The 18,872-nt window shown below is 38.9% G+C and overlaps 1 protein-coding gene and 1 long non-coding RNA gene across 13 annotated transcripts in view; both read left to right on the top strand.

The window, feature by feature from the left end:
• Positions 1 to 1,673, top strand: part of LOC128902339 (uncharacterized) — a 12,816-nt gene extending 11,143 nt beyond the window's left edge. Inside the window, exon 3 of the long non-coding RNA XR_008463749.1 lies at positions 1 to 1,673. This exon is cut by the window's left edge and continues 2,093 nt beyond it. This is a non-coding gene — a long non-coding RNA (uncharacterized LOC128902339).
• TBCA (tubulin folding cofactor A) overlaps positions 1 to 15,767 on the top strand; it is a 32,290-nt gene extending 16,523 nt beyond the window's left edge. For 2 of the 12 annotated variants that reach the window (XM_054185163.1, XM_054185167.1), the window contains exons 2-4: positions 1,685 to 1,790; positions 11,404 to 11,490; positions 14,460 to 15,767. In XM_054185163.1, coding sequence (XP_054041138.1) covers positions 1,685 to 1,790; positions 11,404 to 11,490; positions 14,460 to 14,540 — 274 coding nt within the window. In that variant the 3' untranslated portion in view covers positions 14,541 to 15,767. Of the gene's footprint in view, positions 1 to 1,684; positions 1,791 to 4,344; positions 4,411 to 5,277; positions 5,355 to 5,847; positions 11,495 to 14,459 lie in introns of those variants that run through there. The other 10 variants (XM_054185154.1, XM_054185153.1, XM_054185156.1 and 7 more) reach the window with 10 other exon arrangements.
• The last annotated feature ends 3,105 nt before the right edge of the window (positions 15,768 to 18,872 follow it).

The following is an 18,872-nucleotide window of genomic DNA, read 5'->3' as shown; positions in this document are numbered from 1 at the left end:
ATTATGTAAACTGTAACAAAAACTGGGAGAGTTCCTGCTTTTGCAATATCAGTATATTCTTTTTGGAATTCTTATCAAGATATTACTGCAGTGGTGCTTTTGTGGCAGCTTCAGTTCACAGAAGGTTCTCGTCACCCAAGTACTGTTCTGTCCATCCTCAGCAGCACTTCTAGTAGGGCACTTAACTGTGACAAATTAGGCATTAATTTGCTCTGATGTGCTAACGTGACCATGAAGCTCTCTACAAGACCTTTATTTATTCTCTTTTCGTTTGTATAATATATTCTTTGCTTCTTGGACCTGATTACACTCTTTTGGCTGTTAAGTTCTCCTTAAACAATCTTATCTTATATAGGCTGATGTGATGCATATTCCTGTTCAGGGAAGGATTTTCTTTGGCACGCTCTCAGGTTTGCAGTAGCATCTCAGTATTTGTTTTGGTCTTGAATTAGCTGATCAGAAATTACTTTATCATTCCTCAGATCCTGAAGGATGTTTTGGTCCAAATCTAGCATTATGTAATCCAACATATACCTAATGAACATACACAACAAAGTGGGAAATGTAATAGCAAAATTGCAATAACAACAAATACTAAGTTTAATAATGGGATTGCAATGTAAAAATTACTGGACTACCTTAATATTCCCTTCTGACCTTCACATTTTTTTACATTACTCTTGAATCTATGCTTGTTAGCAAAAAAACATCCTGCTCCCAAGTATGGGTCTGTTATTCGGATTTAAGATGGATCTTTTCCCTTTGAAAGATAGGCCATAAAGAAAATTGCTATTATGTAAATTATGGAACTTTTACTTTTGTCTATAACCCCAAAACCAGCAGCAAGGTAAATGGAGAAAATACTCTGAGGAACAAAAGACTATGAGGCTACTGTGTTATTTGGGAATTTTACTTTTCATTATTTTGTATGAAAACTAGTAGGGTAAATAATGCATTTAATGGCATGAAATGCAGTGATCAGGAAAAAAAAAACATTCTGGGATCATAGTTTGTGAACCTGAAAGTGCTGTTTCTTTTCATTTACATGTGGTAACTTTGAAAAAAGTTACTACTAAGAAGGCTACCCATCATTATTCATCTAAAAATGCAGGTGCAGTGGTGTTATTTAGCAGTGAACAGGAAAGAGAAAAGGCCACGTGACTCTAACAGCCAATGTAGGTCACTAACAAAACTATCAGAATCTAGGTGATGTTGAGAAAGTCTGGCAAATGCTGATGATAACAATGTTGTCTTTGCAGACATCTTAATATTGTTTGGTTTGTCTACCTATAATGTGAGGACTTTTTTGAGATAGACAGCTTTCTTCCCTGTACTATTGTCTTTATTAGCAGTTGTCTAGATCTACAAGGCAGCTTGTCTGTTTCTGTTACATTTTTGAAATGAAGTATAAATACATAGCTTTTTTAGGATATTCCAAATGGATGACCCCACACAGAATCTTTAAAAATATTTTTAATTTAAACTATTCTCATAAGAATCATTATACATCATAATTAAATTTGGCATTTCCTAGATGCAGATTTTTGCAGTGGTTAAGAGCTTTTTTAAATAAAACTGTGTATTGTTCTATAGGTCTGCGGCCTTTGGGAGTTCTTTTTGTTATGAATGGTGTATCTTTACTGTAATAGAACCAGATTAACATAATCACTTGGTTTAATTGCAGATTGGCAAAAGAAAAAGTTATGTATGAAAAAGAAGCAAGACAGCAAGAAGAAAAGATTGAAAAAATGAAAGCTGAAGCATGTGATGATTATGGAATTAAGAAGCAGGTAAACTATCCTAAAACTGGTTTCACATAATCCTTTTTTGCTTTGATATAATCACAGTCCTCTTTAAATAAAAAAATCTCCTGTACCTTTTTCTAGACTCCTATTATATAAATACTAGACTAAAGTCCTGTCAGTTGCAAAAGTCATAATCAGCATTTATAGAAATTTCCTTTACTCCAGAACTGTTACATTATAAGGAGACTGCCTATGTATTACTTATCACTCGGTGTCAGGTTAGCTGTAACTCACTAAGAGTCTGTGTGAGGCCATTATGAACTCTCTTAAAAATACCAATAACCTGAAAAGGCACGGTCTGGGGCATTTAGGTAAACTAAGTGCTTGCTGGTAAGCGCCAATGTTACAGTGAAGTGAGAATGCTTTATAGTTAATATGAAGGTGGAACATTTAAACTCTTGAGTACACTAGTATCCCTTTGGTAAAATCATAGACCTGGGGGAGAAGGAGCAATGGGAATGCAGATGCTCCTAGCAGCTGCTAGAGTTTGTAACAAAGTCACTGACTAACAAGGTACATGCTGTAGTTTCATCTGCTCAAGTGTATGGTTTAGTGTCGCTATTATTACAATATGATTACATTTTTCTGGGAAGGTTCCCCACAAAGGACAGCGGTAGCAGGCCCTCGTACCTAGTTGGTACATGCGCTTTTGGAAGATGAAGGAGTGTCAAGTTTCCTTCTCACTGAGAAAAGGCTTGGGTTTGGGAGATTTGTATTTATTCTTTACAGAAGTGTGGCATGTCTAACTGTGGCATTTATATTCTTTCAACTAAATATGTTATCTTTTAACTATGTTTTTTTTTTCCCCTCAAGCATTTCCTAGATATTTTCTCTTAAATCTTCACAGAAACTGGCACTATAAATAAAAATTATTTTCACTTGTTTCAGTAGTCTTGTGGCCTTGTGTTATAAAACCTACTGTTCTCCCATCTTCATTTTTAAACAATGGAAGAACAGGTTAAAAAAACCTCAAATACAACAAACTACTGAAAACAAGATAGGAGAAAGCCCTTTTGGAGCAAGGTAAAATGGCTTTTTTAGTAAGTTCAGATTTGAGTTCGTGTGTGTATGTTCTGCCTTGTTTTCATTATGCCACAGGAAAGAAATACAAATAAGAACTTGTATACAAATGAAGAATTGTATTTATAGAGCTGAGCTGTGTCTGCCTCACCACTGACTGAGACTCCAAGGTCCTACAAAGTAGTAGTCTTTCTAAAGATCTGCTGGTGCTAACAAGAACTAATGAATGCAATTCCCATTTTTAGTGTCCCCCATTCATCAGATTATTTGACTGCACCATGGTATTTCTGCAGTGACCTGCAAGATATCATCAAAGTCAAAAACAGCGGAGGCTGTGAACTTCTGCTGTGAAATGAAATGTTACACACTACTTGAAGGTATTCTCAGAGACCAATGACAAAAGCCTTCACAGAGAACAGTCTCGATTAATTCAGAAATTGCCTGATCCGCTTTGAAAGTAATCAGTTTCTCCAATGACATCTGTACTTCTTGTTCTTTTAGTGCACTTTGCATTCTGGAAGTTGTTAATATTTTAGATTATGAAGAATTTGAAGGCTCAGAAAGAATGCACGCATTTTTCATAGGATCAAATCTGTTACTCTAAAAAAATTATATAATACCAGGAGCGTTTGCTTAAGACAATATTTTGGATAGAGTTAATACTTTGAGAAGTTCTTTGGGGAAAAATACGTGTAGTTAGACATTTTAAGAATTGCTTTTAGTTAATAATTCCTAATCTGAGTAACTATTTATTTTAAAATGTGGTTGTAGTCTTTATTTCAGTAATGAAAAGTAACATTTGGGGTATGGAAATGAATTCAATCATATTAGACTAGGAGAATAATTTTAACTATTATTTTAGTTGAGGTGTCAGCTAAATCAGATACATAGGAAGAAATCAACCCAGAGTTGAGGGAGGGATGCTTAAAAGCATTGCTTACCTCTTAACATACTACTGTTCTCATTTAGCTTTCTAGTTACAACTTCGCAGTAGAACATACGGTTTAACAGTACAGAAGTGACTACGGAAAATTTGACTTTAAAATTTATAATGCCATTCCTGCAGCATTTGTAGACTTTAGGGTGTGTCTGGTCTGTAGGGAGGGATCAGTCCCTTTGTAGAACAATAGTTAGGATTTGACTCAATATTTTTCTCCTAACTCTGTGTACAGTGCGGCAGCTTGTGGTTCCTGTGAACTCAAGTGATCTCTAGTTTGAGGCAGTGACCAACTATGGTAGCTGTTAGATACCAGCCTTCACCTGCACTGTCCAGAAAGACTTAATTAATGAGGGTCAGATTCAGTATCATAGAAACAAAAAAGACAGTTTGCTCACAGTGCCAATGTATTCTCACCAAGATTATGATTTGAAGACCCCCTTGCAGGGTGTGAGAAGACTTTGTTACGGTAACCCGGGGTAGTTCTCTTCCTCCCATCTGAACATGTAGATTCCCAAGTATGTTTTGTCTCATCGTCATGGTGACCCGGGGTAATTCTCTTCCCCCCCTCATCTGCCCCAGCCTTTGCATGAGCACCAGCATGACTGCAGATCTTGGAATTTGGACAACAGCACCTGCATTATATCAGTGAGTTCAGTAATAAACAAAACAGGACATTGCACATGCATGATATGTAAATCAGCACAAGTTTTACTATGCACCCCTGCTTCACTCCCAGAGCAGGGCTCCGCTGTGTCATGTCCCCATTTTGATTAGTGTCAGTGTCCCGGGGCTCCCACTGTGATGACACTACGCTTTCACAGAATCATGGAATTTTTCAGAGTTGGAAGGGACCTCTAGAGATCATCTAGTCCAACTCCTGAGTCTTGGGCCTTGTCCCTAAAGGATCACGCCTGCTTTTCACTCGTAACTGCCGTGTATTACCAAATACGAAAGGAACATTGTAATGTTCTGTAACTTTTTCATTTTTAAATGTCTATTTAGCATCAAAGAAATACTCCCACTAGCTCAGTTGGCTTTTTACATTTTTAGCTCCTTCCACCCCCTATCCAATTAGTTCAAATGGAGTTTCAGTCTTCTCACCAGTCAAGTACAGTAAGATTAGGTGAAACATACAGTTTCACTTCAGTCTGATTATTTTCATAAGTTGGTTTTGTGGGTTTTTTTCCTAAGAATAGATGATCTTTGCTTAATGATCTGAACTCTAGCTCTAATTGTTAGGTAAAGAGTCAGTGGAAATGCTAATGAAGGGTCTAATGCTCCCCCTTATGTATTTGGACAGTATCCTTAACAAGCGTGGTTTATTTCCTTAAAATCTAGCGACTTTTAATTCTCTGTACTAAATACAGAATAATAATCCTAATATACAACTGGTATTAAAAAACGCTTTCAAACTCTTGTTTTATTGCCTAATGTGCTTTCTGAAAGGGACTAAATGATGAAGAATCATTACTCTGCTCTTCCTTTTTCCCTTCTGTTTTCCTTTTTATCTAGGCAGGTGTAAATACCTTTTGGATTCCAGACTTTATGCTGAGGATTAAAGGCACTTGTGCAGTATTTGGAGTAAGTCGGTATGGCAACATTCCTATGGTAGAAAAGACCTGCCACTGAGATGGGACATGACTCGTTTCTTCGTCAGTTGGCCTCACTTTTCTTCTGTTCTAGAGGGAGGAAAAAAATCTGGACTTTTCTGCCTTCTGTCTATCTAGGGAACTTCCCATGTCTGTTCTGTTTCTGATTTTAGCACAAATATTTTGCCAGGTATTTCACCTCCACAAAACAGATGGGGGATTCCTCCCAAACCTTCAAGCTCAATCTAAAACATCTCCTAAGCAGCCTGCTACTTTTAACATAGCAGGCATTACAATAAGCATGGATTCAGGTTCTATACCTTATCTTAATAACCAACCGAAAAAACCCCAACAACAGAAAAAACACATCAGCCCTCTCAACCTCTCCTCCAAGTTTAACCTCCCCCACAAAAATTGGGGGGGGTCACAGAGAAAATTCGGCTATTTGTTCTAACAAGGTTGAGCCATTCTTTTGTCATTGTTTTCTTGACAGCACTCCAAAAGAAACCTCTTCATTCAGATGTTTACCACCTGTCACCTGTTTACAGGGTGACGTTTATATTTGCCTCAACATGGATCTGTTCAGGTAGAATTTTGAGTTGCTGGAAGGAAATGTGCTGCCTGCTGATTAAATGACAACTTTCTGTAATGGATAATTCCATTATCATCCCCTAAGTTAATTTTAAAGGAGCAATATCTGTAATTCATTATATAGACTATTTAATTAAAAACATTTTCAGTAGAGACATGGAGTTTTGCTTCTGTCCTCTGAAAAGTATCTCTGTTTTTTAGCTTCAAGTCATGTGGTGTTCTCACTGACAAAGTGTTTTCCAAAAAGACTGAAAGAACCTTTCTACCTTTTATGTCCTAAAGTGATCAGCTTTAGAAGAAACAGGATTAGCCCTCACCTGAGAGGAGCTGCAGAGAAAGCTCACTTGAAATACTGAGGCATTAGATCTAGAAGGTTTTCTCTTCCTCCAGCTCACTTGCTACAAAGGATAGGTGGTTTGTGGTTGATACATGGCCATTTCCATTCTTGAAACACTCGGGCACTGTAGAAACAAAACAATGTTCTCCAATTCTTTACTACAAGTTTGTCTTCACAGTCCTTCAGAAGTGTTATGACAATGTATTTGACAACTTGCCTACAACGGACTGCAGTGTGCACTTGTATCCTGTATTTGTGGATAGCTCAATCTTCTCTTGGGCCTGCTATATGAAAATAAAACAAGTTGCTTTAAACAAAGTAGAACTAAAAAAACTTGGTTTCCTGCAGTTTTTATGTATGTTGGGGTTTTTTTTCCCTCCGTATTCACCTTCATGCTGTATCTCCTCGGCGTTCCTGCCTTCCCTATGCCCAGCTTTCTCCTAAATGACCTATGCTGTCCTATTCCCTATGTTTCCATGCCACTATCTTAGCCCAACATATTGTGCCTTTATATTCCCTGATTAATAAGTCAATGGATTACAAGTGTTTTACAAACTTTCTGATGAAAAGTAGTTCAAAGAAGTGGCCCTTTTCTTAGCAAAATGGTTTATTTGCATGTTTTTTCTTTTCCTCCCTACCATCTTTGATTAGATCCATATTGTTATCATTATCTGTGCAGCAGTCAAAGGGCAAGTGATTACGAGGCAGTATTTAAAAGCATGGGTACATATTCACATATATATATAATTTATACATATATGTTATTCATTCACATTTATGATGTTTCTAAGCCTATTTCTTGTGTTTAGAACAGCAGTCATGCCATATAAAACAATATTGTAGCTATACCCTGCGACCCAGTAGTTTGTTATGATCCTGTGATTATTAGGCTGTCCTTATAAGATCAAGGAAAGGCACAGAGCCCTGTGGAGTTTTTCTTGTTGTTTTCAAATTCTTTGTGGAACTGCACATCTCTAAATCTCATTTAGATGTGAGTCAGACGAAAAAAAACCCAAACAAACTCTGCTGCTTCTTTTTGAAGCTGATAAAACTGCTGTCCCCATTATATAATACATATCAGTTAGGCTGAACAAAATTGCTTCCTGTTGCAAAATGCTTGCTATCAACACTTACAAGCAGTAATATTTATTTGTATTCTTAAATTATCAAAACTTTGTTCTAATGTAAATGCATCAGTGATCCAAAGAGTAAAGTATCTGCCTCATCTGAGCAGCTCTGATCTGCGTGAAGTTGAAATAGTAGCTTTGAACTTTCACTGTGGGACCTGCTAAAAACCAAAGCTGCGTATGTTTAAACCCTTGGGCATTACCTCCTATATTGGGTTTGTGTGGCAAGGTTCTGGTACTGGGGAGCTACAGGGATGGCTTCTGTGAGAAGATGCCAGCAGCTTTCCCTATGCCTGACAGAGCCAGTGCTAGCTGACTCCAAGATGGACCTACTGCTGGCCAAGGCTGAGCCCATCAGTGATGGCAGTAGCACCTCTGTGATAATTCATTTAAGAAGGGAAAAAACCTGTGCAATTGCAGCTGGAAGAGAGGAGTGAGAATATGTGGGAGAAACAACACTGCAGACACCAAGGTCAGTGAAGGAGGTGCTTCAGGCGCCAGAGCAGAGATTGCCCTGCAGCCCATGGTGAGGCAGGTTGTCTCCCTGTAGCCCACGGAGGGCCATGGTGGAGCAGATATCCACCTGCAGCCTGTGGAGGACCCCACACCGGAGCAGGTGGATGTGCCTGAAGGAGGCTGTGACCCTGTAGGAAGCCTATGCTGGAGCAGGTTTCTGGCAGGACTTGTGACCCCGTGGGGGAACCACACTGGAGCAGTCTGTTCCTGAAGGGAAGGGTCCTGTGGGAAGGACCCACCCTGGAGTGAAGAACTGCAGCCCATGGGAAGGACTCATGTTGGAGAAGTTCGTGGAGGACCGTTTCCCATGGAAGGGACTCCAGGCTGGAGCAGGGGAAAAGGGTGAGGAGTCCTCCCCCTGAGGAGGAAGGTGCAGCAGAGACAACTGTGATGGACTGATCACAACTTCCATTCCCTGTCCCTCTGCGCCACTAGGGGGAGAGGAGGTAGAGCAAATTGGGAGTAAATTTAAGCCCAGGAAGAAGGAAGAGGTTGGGGGAAGGTTTTTAAGATTTAGGGGGTTTTATTTCTCATTACCCTATTCTGATTTGATTGGTAATAAATTAAACTAATTTTCCCAACTCAAGTCTGTTTTGCCCATGACAGTAATGGCTCAGTGATCTCCCTGTCCTTATCTCAACCATGGGCCTTTCATTGTATTTCCTCTCCCCTGTCCAGCTGAGGAGGGGGAGTGATAAAGTCAGGGTTAACCCACCACACCTCCTCAGCTATTTCTCACAGGCTCGTGTTTGGCCTTTGTGCTTATTTTGAATGTGTAAAAATAATTGTCTTATTTTAGCTGTGGTGCCCTTACACTTAAGCAACTGGTACGTAGATCTGTGTGTTTGCATCTGTTCTGCTTTATCTGGCAGTGCAATCTTGAATTTATGGAAAACAGACTGAAGGCTACTGATAGTGCATTATGCACACCAGTTCTTTGACATCTGATCCAATTTACAAAAAATTCACATCGTGTTTAGTAAATACACCCCAACAGTTAGAGAGCTCCGTCACATCTGAGCAAATGTCTTTCTTCTGAAAGATGCCAGATACCTGCTCCCTTAGTAGAAATATCTTCAGTCCTGAAAGATGACTCACTAGAAATGTGGCTGGTTGAAGAGATTTGTTTAACTGGCTGTGGGGACATCATTCTCATTGTAGCCACAACAGCTGTTTTGGTCCTATGTGCAGTTATTGACAACAAATACAGTCTGCTTCTCCCTGTACCTATTTTTGTATTTTATTGCTTTTGTCTTCATACTGTACTTAGATGCACTTCAGTCACTCCAGTTTTTTAATACTTCTATTTGGCATTGTAATTCACAGAAACTTTGCAGATATTTACAGTTCTTCTCAAAGTTAGATCAGTTTCATGTAATAACTTCCTCTGTGACCTCCTTAGAATTTAAACTCCTTAAGAGTTCAGTCAGAAAGTTTCACAGAATGGTGATATAATTTGGTGAGCAAACACTTTAAATCCATTCCTAAAGTTTATCTAATTATTTGAGGTTTTGACTTTGCTTTATTATAAACATTTGAAACAGTAAATAGTCTATCTGGGAATATCAGCATTACTTGAAAAAATGTATTTTATGTAGAAGTTATCAAAGTTTGCCTAGGTAGTTCAGTAGCCAGCTAATAATCTTGGTTCCACAGCATTCCTGTTACAGTCTTCAACTGTTCGCATCTACTGAATGTAGTTCCAGGTTTTATCTTCCTTCTGTTCTTTCTTTATTATTGCATAACTGCAGGAAAATGTAAATAAAATTCAGGTAGCCCTTTGGACCTCAGTCAAATTCTGTTTTGAACAGAGTGATCGGCGTAGTTTTGTTCTTCTCTTAGAGCAGCCAGGACTACAGCTTACTGATTCTAGATTTATATGCCTTTCCAGATCACTTGTTGAGTGGCAAATACCCAGTAAGTTACTACTTTTCATATCACCTACCAGCTTTACAATACAGAACTATTTAGCAATACCAGTCCAAGGAAGTCATTATTGGATATTCTCACCCCTGTAGGTATTCTTTATGAAACAAATTTGTAGTACATAAAGCAGAAGGCATAATCTCATGCAGTTTATGGCACACCTCACTCTGTGGAAGTTACAGACCTTTATTCATTCACTGCTGAAAGTGTAATATGCAGAGTTCCTAGTCTTCTTTTTAAGCATTCAGTGTTAGACTGTATTAACAGAAAAGTGATAATACTGATGAGAACTAGAACGTGGGGGTGCTTACATTATTTTTTTCTAAAACATTTGTAACCCATCTTTGCTTCATTAACATAGACAAGTTTTGCCCCAGATTCTCTGAAAGAAAATTAGAAACAAATTTTTAAAACCCTTTCATAAATAACTTGAGCTAAGAACTTAATCTATGACACTTAAAAACATGGTGATAATGGTTTATTACATAACGTGTTCCTGTATGCAGAAATACAGTCTTAGCTGTAGCTTATCTTCCCTTTTACAATGACAGTGTTCCCTTCAGTACAGCAGCATTAATACTAAAAGGAGAATACAACATGGGAATGACAGAATGAAGTAAACCATTTAAAGGTAACACCTTCTGTTGCAGGTTATCCTGAATGCAGAAAAGGTTTCATGTTTAAATATCTTAACAGATTTTCATTTCTAAATAGACTTAACATTACTGAACAACTCTTGCACACCTTTCCTTCTCAGTGGCTGGATTTTAGATCCAGAAATGTTCCATGAAATAAGTGTTCCCTTGTATAAATCTGAAGTTGTTTTCTGTAGGAGGCGGCAGGATGTTCAGATTCAGTGGGTGCCATTTAGTAATTTTGTTCAGAGTGCATGGTGAGAATAATCTTTCTCCTAAAATGAAGCACAAGGATAAGTAATAAGTTTTTATGCATGATAAGCATCAAAAATATGTGCCTGCTGGTCTTTGCTTTTCATTTTTCTTTACCTTTGTCTTTCAGTCAGAGCCTCCTGCAGTGTGCACACAATGTGATCAATAACTCAATAACTTTTTTCATGCAGTAATTATCTCTATGTGGTATTATCTGAACACTGTTTTTCTTTATTACCCAAAAGATGCAGGAGATATTTATATAACCAGCTGATCCCATTTTGGATGAAGCTGCTTCATGACAGCAGGAGAAAGTTTGTTTTAAATAGCCTTTTTAACAAATGCTGTATGGAAAGCTTATCAGGCAATACTTTTTTCTAAGGGAAAAATTATTCTAAATACTCTTGTGCTATACTAAAGTATTAACTTCAAATTTATTTAAACACAAAGTGAATGGAAGTGTCCTGTAAATTAACAGAGTTTTAAGCAATTGTGCTGAGTGTCATGTCATTTAATAACAAAGCCTATTCAGAAAATAGATACAACTGTTCTTAAGTTCCTAGATGATGACTGGGCTACTGATTTTTCAGAGTGAAGACTCACCTTAAAAAATAACATTCCTATCTGTAATACATTCTCATTTCATTGGCTTATAATTTTCACAGATCGAGATCTTACAAGAGTCACGAATGATGATTCCAGACTGCCAGCGCAGATTAGAAGCTGCACATGCAGATCTTACTCAGCTACTAGTAAGTATAGCACCAAAAAATACTGATCAAGAAACGCCTTGATGAACTTGGATAAACTTGCTTGTCTGCAGTGCATTTGCAGCATGTTAGAACTGGATTTAAGAATTACTTTTTATAGGTCCCAAGACTAGCTTCCTATAACATACCAATATTTCATTTTAGATAACTGTCTTGGCAGGCTTGGTCTTCAGTCTATGAAAACTGTGTGTGTTAGACTATTAGAAGCTGACTTTAAGGGAATATACACTCAATGTATGCTAAATACTGAACTGCTAGAACGGACTTTGAATTCCTGTGCCAGTTACATGACCAGAAAAAAATAGTTCACCTGCTTTAGGCAGTGTTCTAGAACATGTAGATTTATATAATGTTTGTAGTGACTGAAATAGTCAAAATACTTTGCTTACTACTTTTATTATACTATGGACAAGAAACAAGACAGCTGAGTCCTCGCCAAGTACTGCTTATATGATTTATTAGTGAGGTGAGCACTAGTGCCATGTTTTAAAGATATGAATACCTGCAGGAATAAATAGTACCTTGTACAAATAGAGTCACTGAAACTAAACTAGGTTTGGATATCATCATGCTTATTTTAAAAGCTGACTTCTCGTCAAGAATTCAGCTGCACATGTAAATGCTACTGTGAGGCTGAAAATACATACTCTAAAATACATACATTTGATGTCTGAAATGTAAAACCCTTCTCAAAGGAAAACTCAAGATGTCTTACCCTGAGGTAGCATGCCTCTACTGTTTGCCAGAACAAATGCTCAGTACCTAGCAGGATTTAGGGTACTTTCATCATTCAACTTGTTATTTGACACTTAGCTGGTCTAGATTGCAACGGCATGCAGAAGTGGTGCTATTGACTCATACAGCATGCTGTACAAACTTAAAACAAGAAATGGGGGGAGTTACTATTGTTGTTTAGAATTTGGAAGTCCTTAAGATTTGCCTTCTGTGCTTACTTCACCTTCAAATGCTTTTATTAAAATCGACTGTACAGTATATTTTTTCAATTGTCAGTCTGCTTAAGCTTTTTCCTAATGGTACTCTTGTTCTGAGGTCTGTTGTTATTCATTCCAGTTATGCTGTCCTTCATTTTAAATATTTAACAGAATAAAATAAAGATAGGCATAGGTCACATCTACTCACACATGACACCATTATCCTGGACCTTAAGTAGGACAAAAGAAATTACCTATATTTTCAATCGTGTAGAAATGACATAGCCCTTGTTTCACAGAATCAGAATGGTTTGGGTTGGAAGGGACCTTTAAAGGTCATCTAATCCAACCCCCCTGCAGCAAGCAGGGACATCTTCAACTAGATCAGGTTGCTCAGAGCCCCGTCCAACCTAATCTTGAATGTTCCCAGGTACCACCTCTCTGGGCAACCCGTTCCAGTGTTTCACCTCCTTCATCATAAAAAATTTCTTACTTAGATCTAGTCTAAATCTACCCTCTTTAAGTTTAAAATCATCACCCCTTGTCCTGTTGCTACAGGCCCTACTACAAAGTCTGTCCCCATCTTTCTTATATCCCCTTTAAGTATTGAAAGGCTGCAATAGTCTTCCCAGAGTCTTCTTTTCTCCAGGCTGAACAACCCCAACTCTCTCAGCCTTTCCTCATAGGAGAGTAGCTCCAGCCCTCTGATCATTTTTGTGGCCCTCCCCTGGACCCACTCTAACAGGTCTACGTCTTTCCTGTACTGGGGACTCCAGAGATGGAGGCAATACTCCAGATGGTGTCTCACCAGAGTGGAGTAGAGGCGCAGAACCACCTCCCTTGACCTGCTGCTTTTTGATGCTTCTTTCGATGCAGCCCAGGATACAGTTGGCTTTCTGGGCTGTGGGTGCACTTCGCCAGCTCATGTCCAGTTTTCTCATCCACCAGTATCCCCAACTCCTTCTCTGCAGGGCTGTTCTCAACTCCTTCATCCCCCAGCCTGTATTGATACTGGGGGTTGCCCCAACCCAGGTGCAGGACTTAGCTTGTTGAATCTCATGAGGTTCACATGGGCCTACTTCTCAAGCTTGTCCCGGTCCCTCCGGATGACAACCCATCCCTCAGTCGTGTCAACCGCACCACTCAGCTCGGTGTCACCCACAAACTTGATGAGGGTGCACTTGATCCCAGCATGTTGTTGATGAAGATATTAAACAGTACTGGTCCCAGTACGCATCCCTGAGGGACACCGCTTGTCACCAGTCTCCATCTGGACATTGAGCCATTGACTACTACCCTCTGGCCAATTCCTCATCCACCGAGCAGTCCACCCATCAAATCCATACTCTGTCATTTAGAGAGAAAGGTGTTGTGGGGGACCACGCCAAAGGCCTTACAGAAGTCCAGACAGATGACATCCGTAGCTCTTCCCTTGTCCACTGATGTAGTCACTCCATCATAGAAGGTCAGGCAAGACTTGCCCTTGATGAAGCCATGCTGTCTGTCTCAAATCACCTCCCTGCCCTCCATGTGGCTTAGCGTGGCTTCTAGGAGGATCTGTTACATGATCTTCCCAGGCACACAAGTGAGGCTGAGAGGTCAGTAGTTCCCAGGGTCCTCCATCCTACCCTGGTGCAATTGTTTCCCTTTCTCCAGTCACTGAGGACTTGACCTGACTGCCATGACTTCTCAAATATCATGGAGAGTGGCTTGGCGACTCTGGGATGCATCTTGTTGGGTCCCATAGACTTACGTACATTCACATTCCTCAGGTAGTCATAAACCTGATCTTCTCTTATAGTGGGAGGGACTTTCCTCCCCTAGTCCCTGTCTTAGGGTCTGTCCGCTCAAGAGGTGTGGGGAGAGAGGCTGCAAGTGAAGACTGAGGTAGAAAAGTTGTTGAGTACATCAGCATTGTCCTTGTCTGTTCTTACCAGGCTTTTGTCATAGTTACCTTCTTAAATTTAATCCCATGTCAACTATTTTCGAAGTAGTCAAAAATATTTTTTTTAATTCCAGGAAAATGAAAAAGAATTGGAAGAAGCTGAAGAATATAAAGAAGCACGTTCCATACTGGAGTCAGTGAAGCTGGAAGCCTAGAAGTTTTTCAGTACTCTCTTTATATGCATTAGCACTGGGTTCATTCCACACTTTCATTTGACTATGGCTCTATTACTATTGTTGACTGCTCTAGTGGCAGAGATTGTAGGTTGTTTGTTTGTGGTTTGTGTTTTTGTTCTCTTTTTTTTTTTTAATGTGTGTATGGTTGGACTCGATCTCAAAGGTCCTTTCCAACCATGAAGATTCTATGATTCTATGACTTGCTAAGGTTCCCTTTGTGCAAACTGGCCCTTCTCTAATTGCAAGAAGCATCAAATAAAGGATGTTCTGAAACATCCGTGTATTCCATATTCAGGCAAACCAGTTCACCTCAGTTACAGAAAGGAAAAATAAGGCCTATTTAATGTAAGTGTAATAGTGTAATAGCTAATATACAGAACTTAACAATTCAAGCTAAGAAACAAAGTTCAGCTACGTAAGAAATGTGAGGGACCAATAAATACTTTAGAATTAAATAGAATCAGAATGGGTTGGTTGGAAGAAACCTTAAAGATCATGTAGTTCCAACACCCTGCCGTGGGCTTTAGAAGCACCTTATATTTGAAATAATTTCAGGCCATTATAGTATAACAATTTGTACTGAAAGAGGAGATGGACTAAATGACCCTTCAAAGTCACCCACCTTTTTTTCTATGATGCAATTTATCTGTAATTTTATGAAGTATCTACTCCTTGTTTATCTTTGAACCCAAGACAGAATTAAGAGCTGATTCAAAATCTTTCTCAGTTTGCCTGGGGTTGATTTGTAGAACCCAATTCACAGTTACCATTGATCGAAATTCTGTTACTTTCTCAAGAAGTAGAATTTAGCACCTGACTAGTACGTTGTTGGTTGGATCTGCTGGTAAGAGTTTTGGATTGAATGCTTTTCCTGAAAGCACCTTAGCCTAAATGATTTTTTTTTCTTTCTTTAAACAAAAGCTCAAACCCCAGAAGATGAAAGAGAACTAAATGGGTAAGGGAACAATGCTTAATCTGCCTGGAAGACCATTAAAACATTATGTACAAAAGCTGTGGTTCTTTCAGAATAGCTTCTCTAAACAGCAAACAGTAAGCTCTGCTGATGAACAAGAAAGCTTTTTACATTAGTTTTTCTAGTTCGAAAGTGTTCTGGCATGTTCCTTAAAGGCAACACAAAGCACAGTGTACCTTTTGTGTGGTGCTATATTGAATACTCTTAATAAAAATTTTTGTTAATTTGCTTGAGTTTGGGTAAACTGCAGTTTCAGTACTTCTACTTGTCTACCTTAAGCACATTAATAAGTCTATCTCACCATCACTTTTAAGCACTGTTGTGACAGATCAACAACAGGTTTCTGATTGACTGCAGAATGACCTACTTTTGAAGTCACTCCAGACCAGTACTAAACAGTGCTAATAGGTGAAACCTTTTGTGACACTACTATGGTTTCATAAGAATACATGCGCATCTTCTCACCAGCATTTTATCCTAGGCACATAACTGCCAAACAGACACTGCCCAGTTCACACTACAAAAGAACTACTGATGAGAACACCTGCCTTTGAATAATCTTTTCAGTCACCTTTTCTGGTGAAGCTCCACAGAAGCAGCTATCTGGAGTGGACAAAGCATGTCTTAGCTGACCAGCAGCAGTCAGCCTAACAGTGACTCTGTCCTTGCAGCCATTGAGTGGAGTGTGGTGAATAAATGCTGAGCTGAAAGGAAGTGTCGGTTCTGCTGGGTAAAGCAGAATTTAAAAAAAAATAAAATATTACTCTTCTCCAGAAGAAATAATACACACTTCTGGAAAACAAACCCACAGAAAAATGAGGTGCAGTTGCTCAGTACCACAAGAAATGCAGGTCAGCATGAAAGCTAAATAGAGGTGTGACCTATAGAGGCTGAAAGAAAGTAGCATTGTGATACAGCTTAAGTTGGCATTTTAAGGCACATGGGACTGAGTAGCTACCATATAAACCAGACTCCACGGAAAAGTTTCTCGGTGCAGTAGTTTCTAGGGCAGAGTGGTTTCTCGTGTTTGCCCAATACTTCTCTGTCCAAGCTATTTTCTAGCTACCTCTGATTGCATCATGAACCAAGATGATACTCTCCCCTATCCATTTCTTCTTCCCTCCTACTAAACTTCCCCAAAAGACTGAGCATGTTCTGTTGTATTGAAAGTAGCCAGCCTCACCGATGAAAATCAAGGTATGTTCATACCTGAAAGGATTTGCTCTCGTCTCCAGATGCCTCTGGAAGCGTCTCAACTTCTGAGAGGACAGCAAGCATGGTACCTGTAAAAACTATACCAAAAAAATGTGACAAGGCAGCAATAATACAGGGCTGGCCCCTGAAGGGTGACTGGCAAAGCCATGCAGACAACGCATTACTCATGCTAGCACAACAGTTGATCCAGTGATGTATTACAGTAGACTGCATTTTTCCAGTCGTGCTCTGAGTGGCAAGATGCAAGTTATTCATAAAGAAGATTATTTTTGCTGATGAAATGTTTATCATTTAGACTGGATCCAAGTTCCATATCAAAGTAAAATACAGAAGATTAAGCATAAGCAGTAGTATTGATACTACCCTCTCAGAGCTCAAACTCAAAAGGCAGTAGCACATCATGTTATTTCTATTTTTAAAGCGATCTACTGTTTTTGGAGATACATAGTCTGCATTAGTGGATACGAGAGACCATCCCAAAAAAGGAAATCCTGTGGGCAACATTTTTGACCTCTGTCATGTTTGAATTTTGCCACTAACTTTACTGATGCCTTTCAAAGTCTGACTAAGATTGACGAGCTGTATTTACCTTTTCATATGATGATACATGTTAATTTATAACTCATTTTTCATGTTGGACTCGTATCGTTAATGCATTTTTTAGACCCTGGACATAGGTAATATCCTTTCGATTATACCTCCCTTACTGGTAGAATATGTTTAAGAAGTTTCTCAATTATTTGCCAGTTGAACAAAGCATTTGTTTTACTGAGAGGTCACAGCAAAACAGAAGTCCATGTTATAGTCTGACTGAAAAAAAACAAAAAAGGTGATTTGAGAAGACATAGACTGAACATAACAATTAGGAAGTAAGTTATTGAGTTCTGTGCCCATTGCTCTGCTCACATGCTTGCTAGCTACTGCCTTCTTTTAAGTGCAGCCTTGCACAGTTAACATTCTTGCCCCTTGATTCAGGAGATGTGCTGCATCTGAAATACAACTACAGAACAAACTTGATACTTTCACCAGGAAACTAGTATTTCTGGACTCCTCAGTTATACTGTATAATCAAAACTGAAAGTAGTGTCAAAACTATGTCTTCTAATTTAAACTCCTTCCTTCACTTGAAAAACTTCCACACTTAGCTGTCTAATTTACAGGCCAGTTGCTTTTGTTATGTTACTAAAAATGTTTTAATTAATACAAAGCATTTTCTTACCCAGCAGTAATTTCCCCAAGGATTCTCTGAAGGTAGGTTTTGTATATTCATAAAAGTAACATAATTCCAAAACTGTTTCTGACAGGCCTCTAATATAACGCATCTCAAAGTAAAGTCCTTCAAATAGCCTGTGTGAAAAGCAAACCTTGCAATTTATAAGCACCATTGTTTTGGGTTGTTGTTTTATGGTGTTTATGTCCTGGGAGCAAGATCTAGGAAAATAATTTTCTTCTGAAAACCACAGGTTGAATACTCAAGAAGAGGATCCAAGAAACATTCACGCTCCAGCATGAACCATAGGAAACACACCATTAAGCCACTAATCCTTTCCTCCCCTCTATTCTTCCAGCTCTAATTGTAGTAACTAAGCTGCATCTCTCCCTGTCTGGGATTTGCAACCCTAAACCTCTGCTTAGAGTCCAATGTCTACATCAGTTATTTCTTCCAAAACACAAGCAGAGAAAATAGCTACCGCTGCCTCCTTTTACCCTTTTATTTATTAGCCAAACAGGTACCACATCATTGAAATATGGAAATCTGTTCTTATAATTGGCCACACTATACTAGAGACCAACCAACAACACAACTAAGACAACTGAAATTTTATGCTAAAGGGAAAAAAAAAGATTTTGGAATTACTTAGTAAGTATATGGAGCAGGGGAAAGCACAACCTGGTCCAAAAGCACTTGCACAAGGAGCATCACTATGTACAGGTCATTTCTGGCCACAGCTTACTAGCGTAAAAGGGAAGAGACAGAATACCGATTGTTTTTCCAATCAAAATATTGCTCATTGAGTGGAATTAGCTGAATTTCACCAAGATCACACAGGGTAGGTTAAAAGGAGATTTATCCATTGAAACAGAGTTTCAGAAGGGACAGGGTGTGTACTGGATCCAAGACT

The sequence above is a fragment of the Rissa tridactyla genome, chromosome Z (assembly GCF_028500815.1).
Source record: "Rissa tridactyla isolate bRisTri1 chromosome Z, bRisTri1.patW.cur.20221130, whole genome shotgun sequence".
Classification (NCBI taxonomy): Eukaryota; Metazoa; Chordata; class Aves; order Charadriiformes; family Laridae; genus Rissa; species Rissa tridactyla.
The sequence above is the reverse complement of the archived record's forward strand: the minus strand, read 5'-3'. Positions and strand labels throughout refer to the sequence as shown.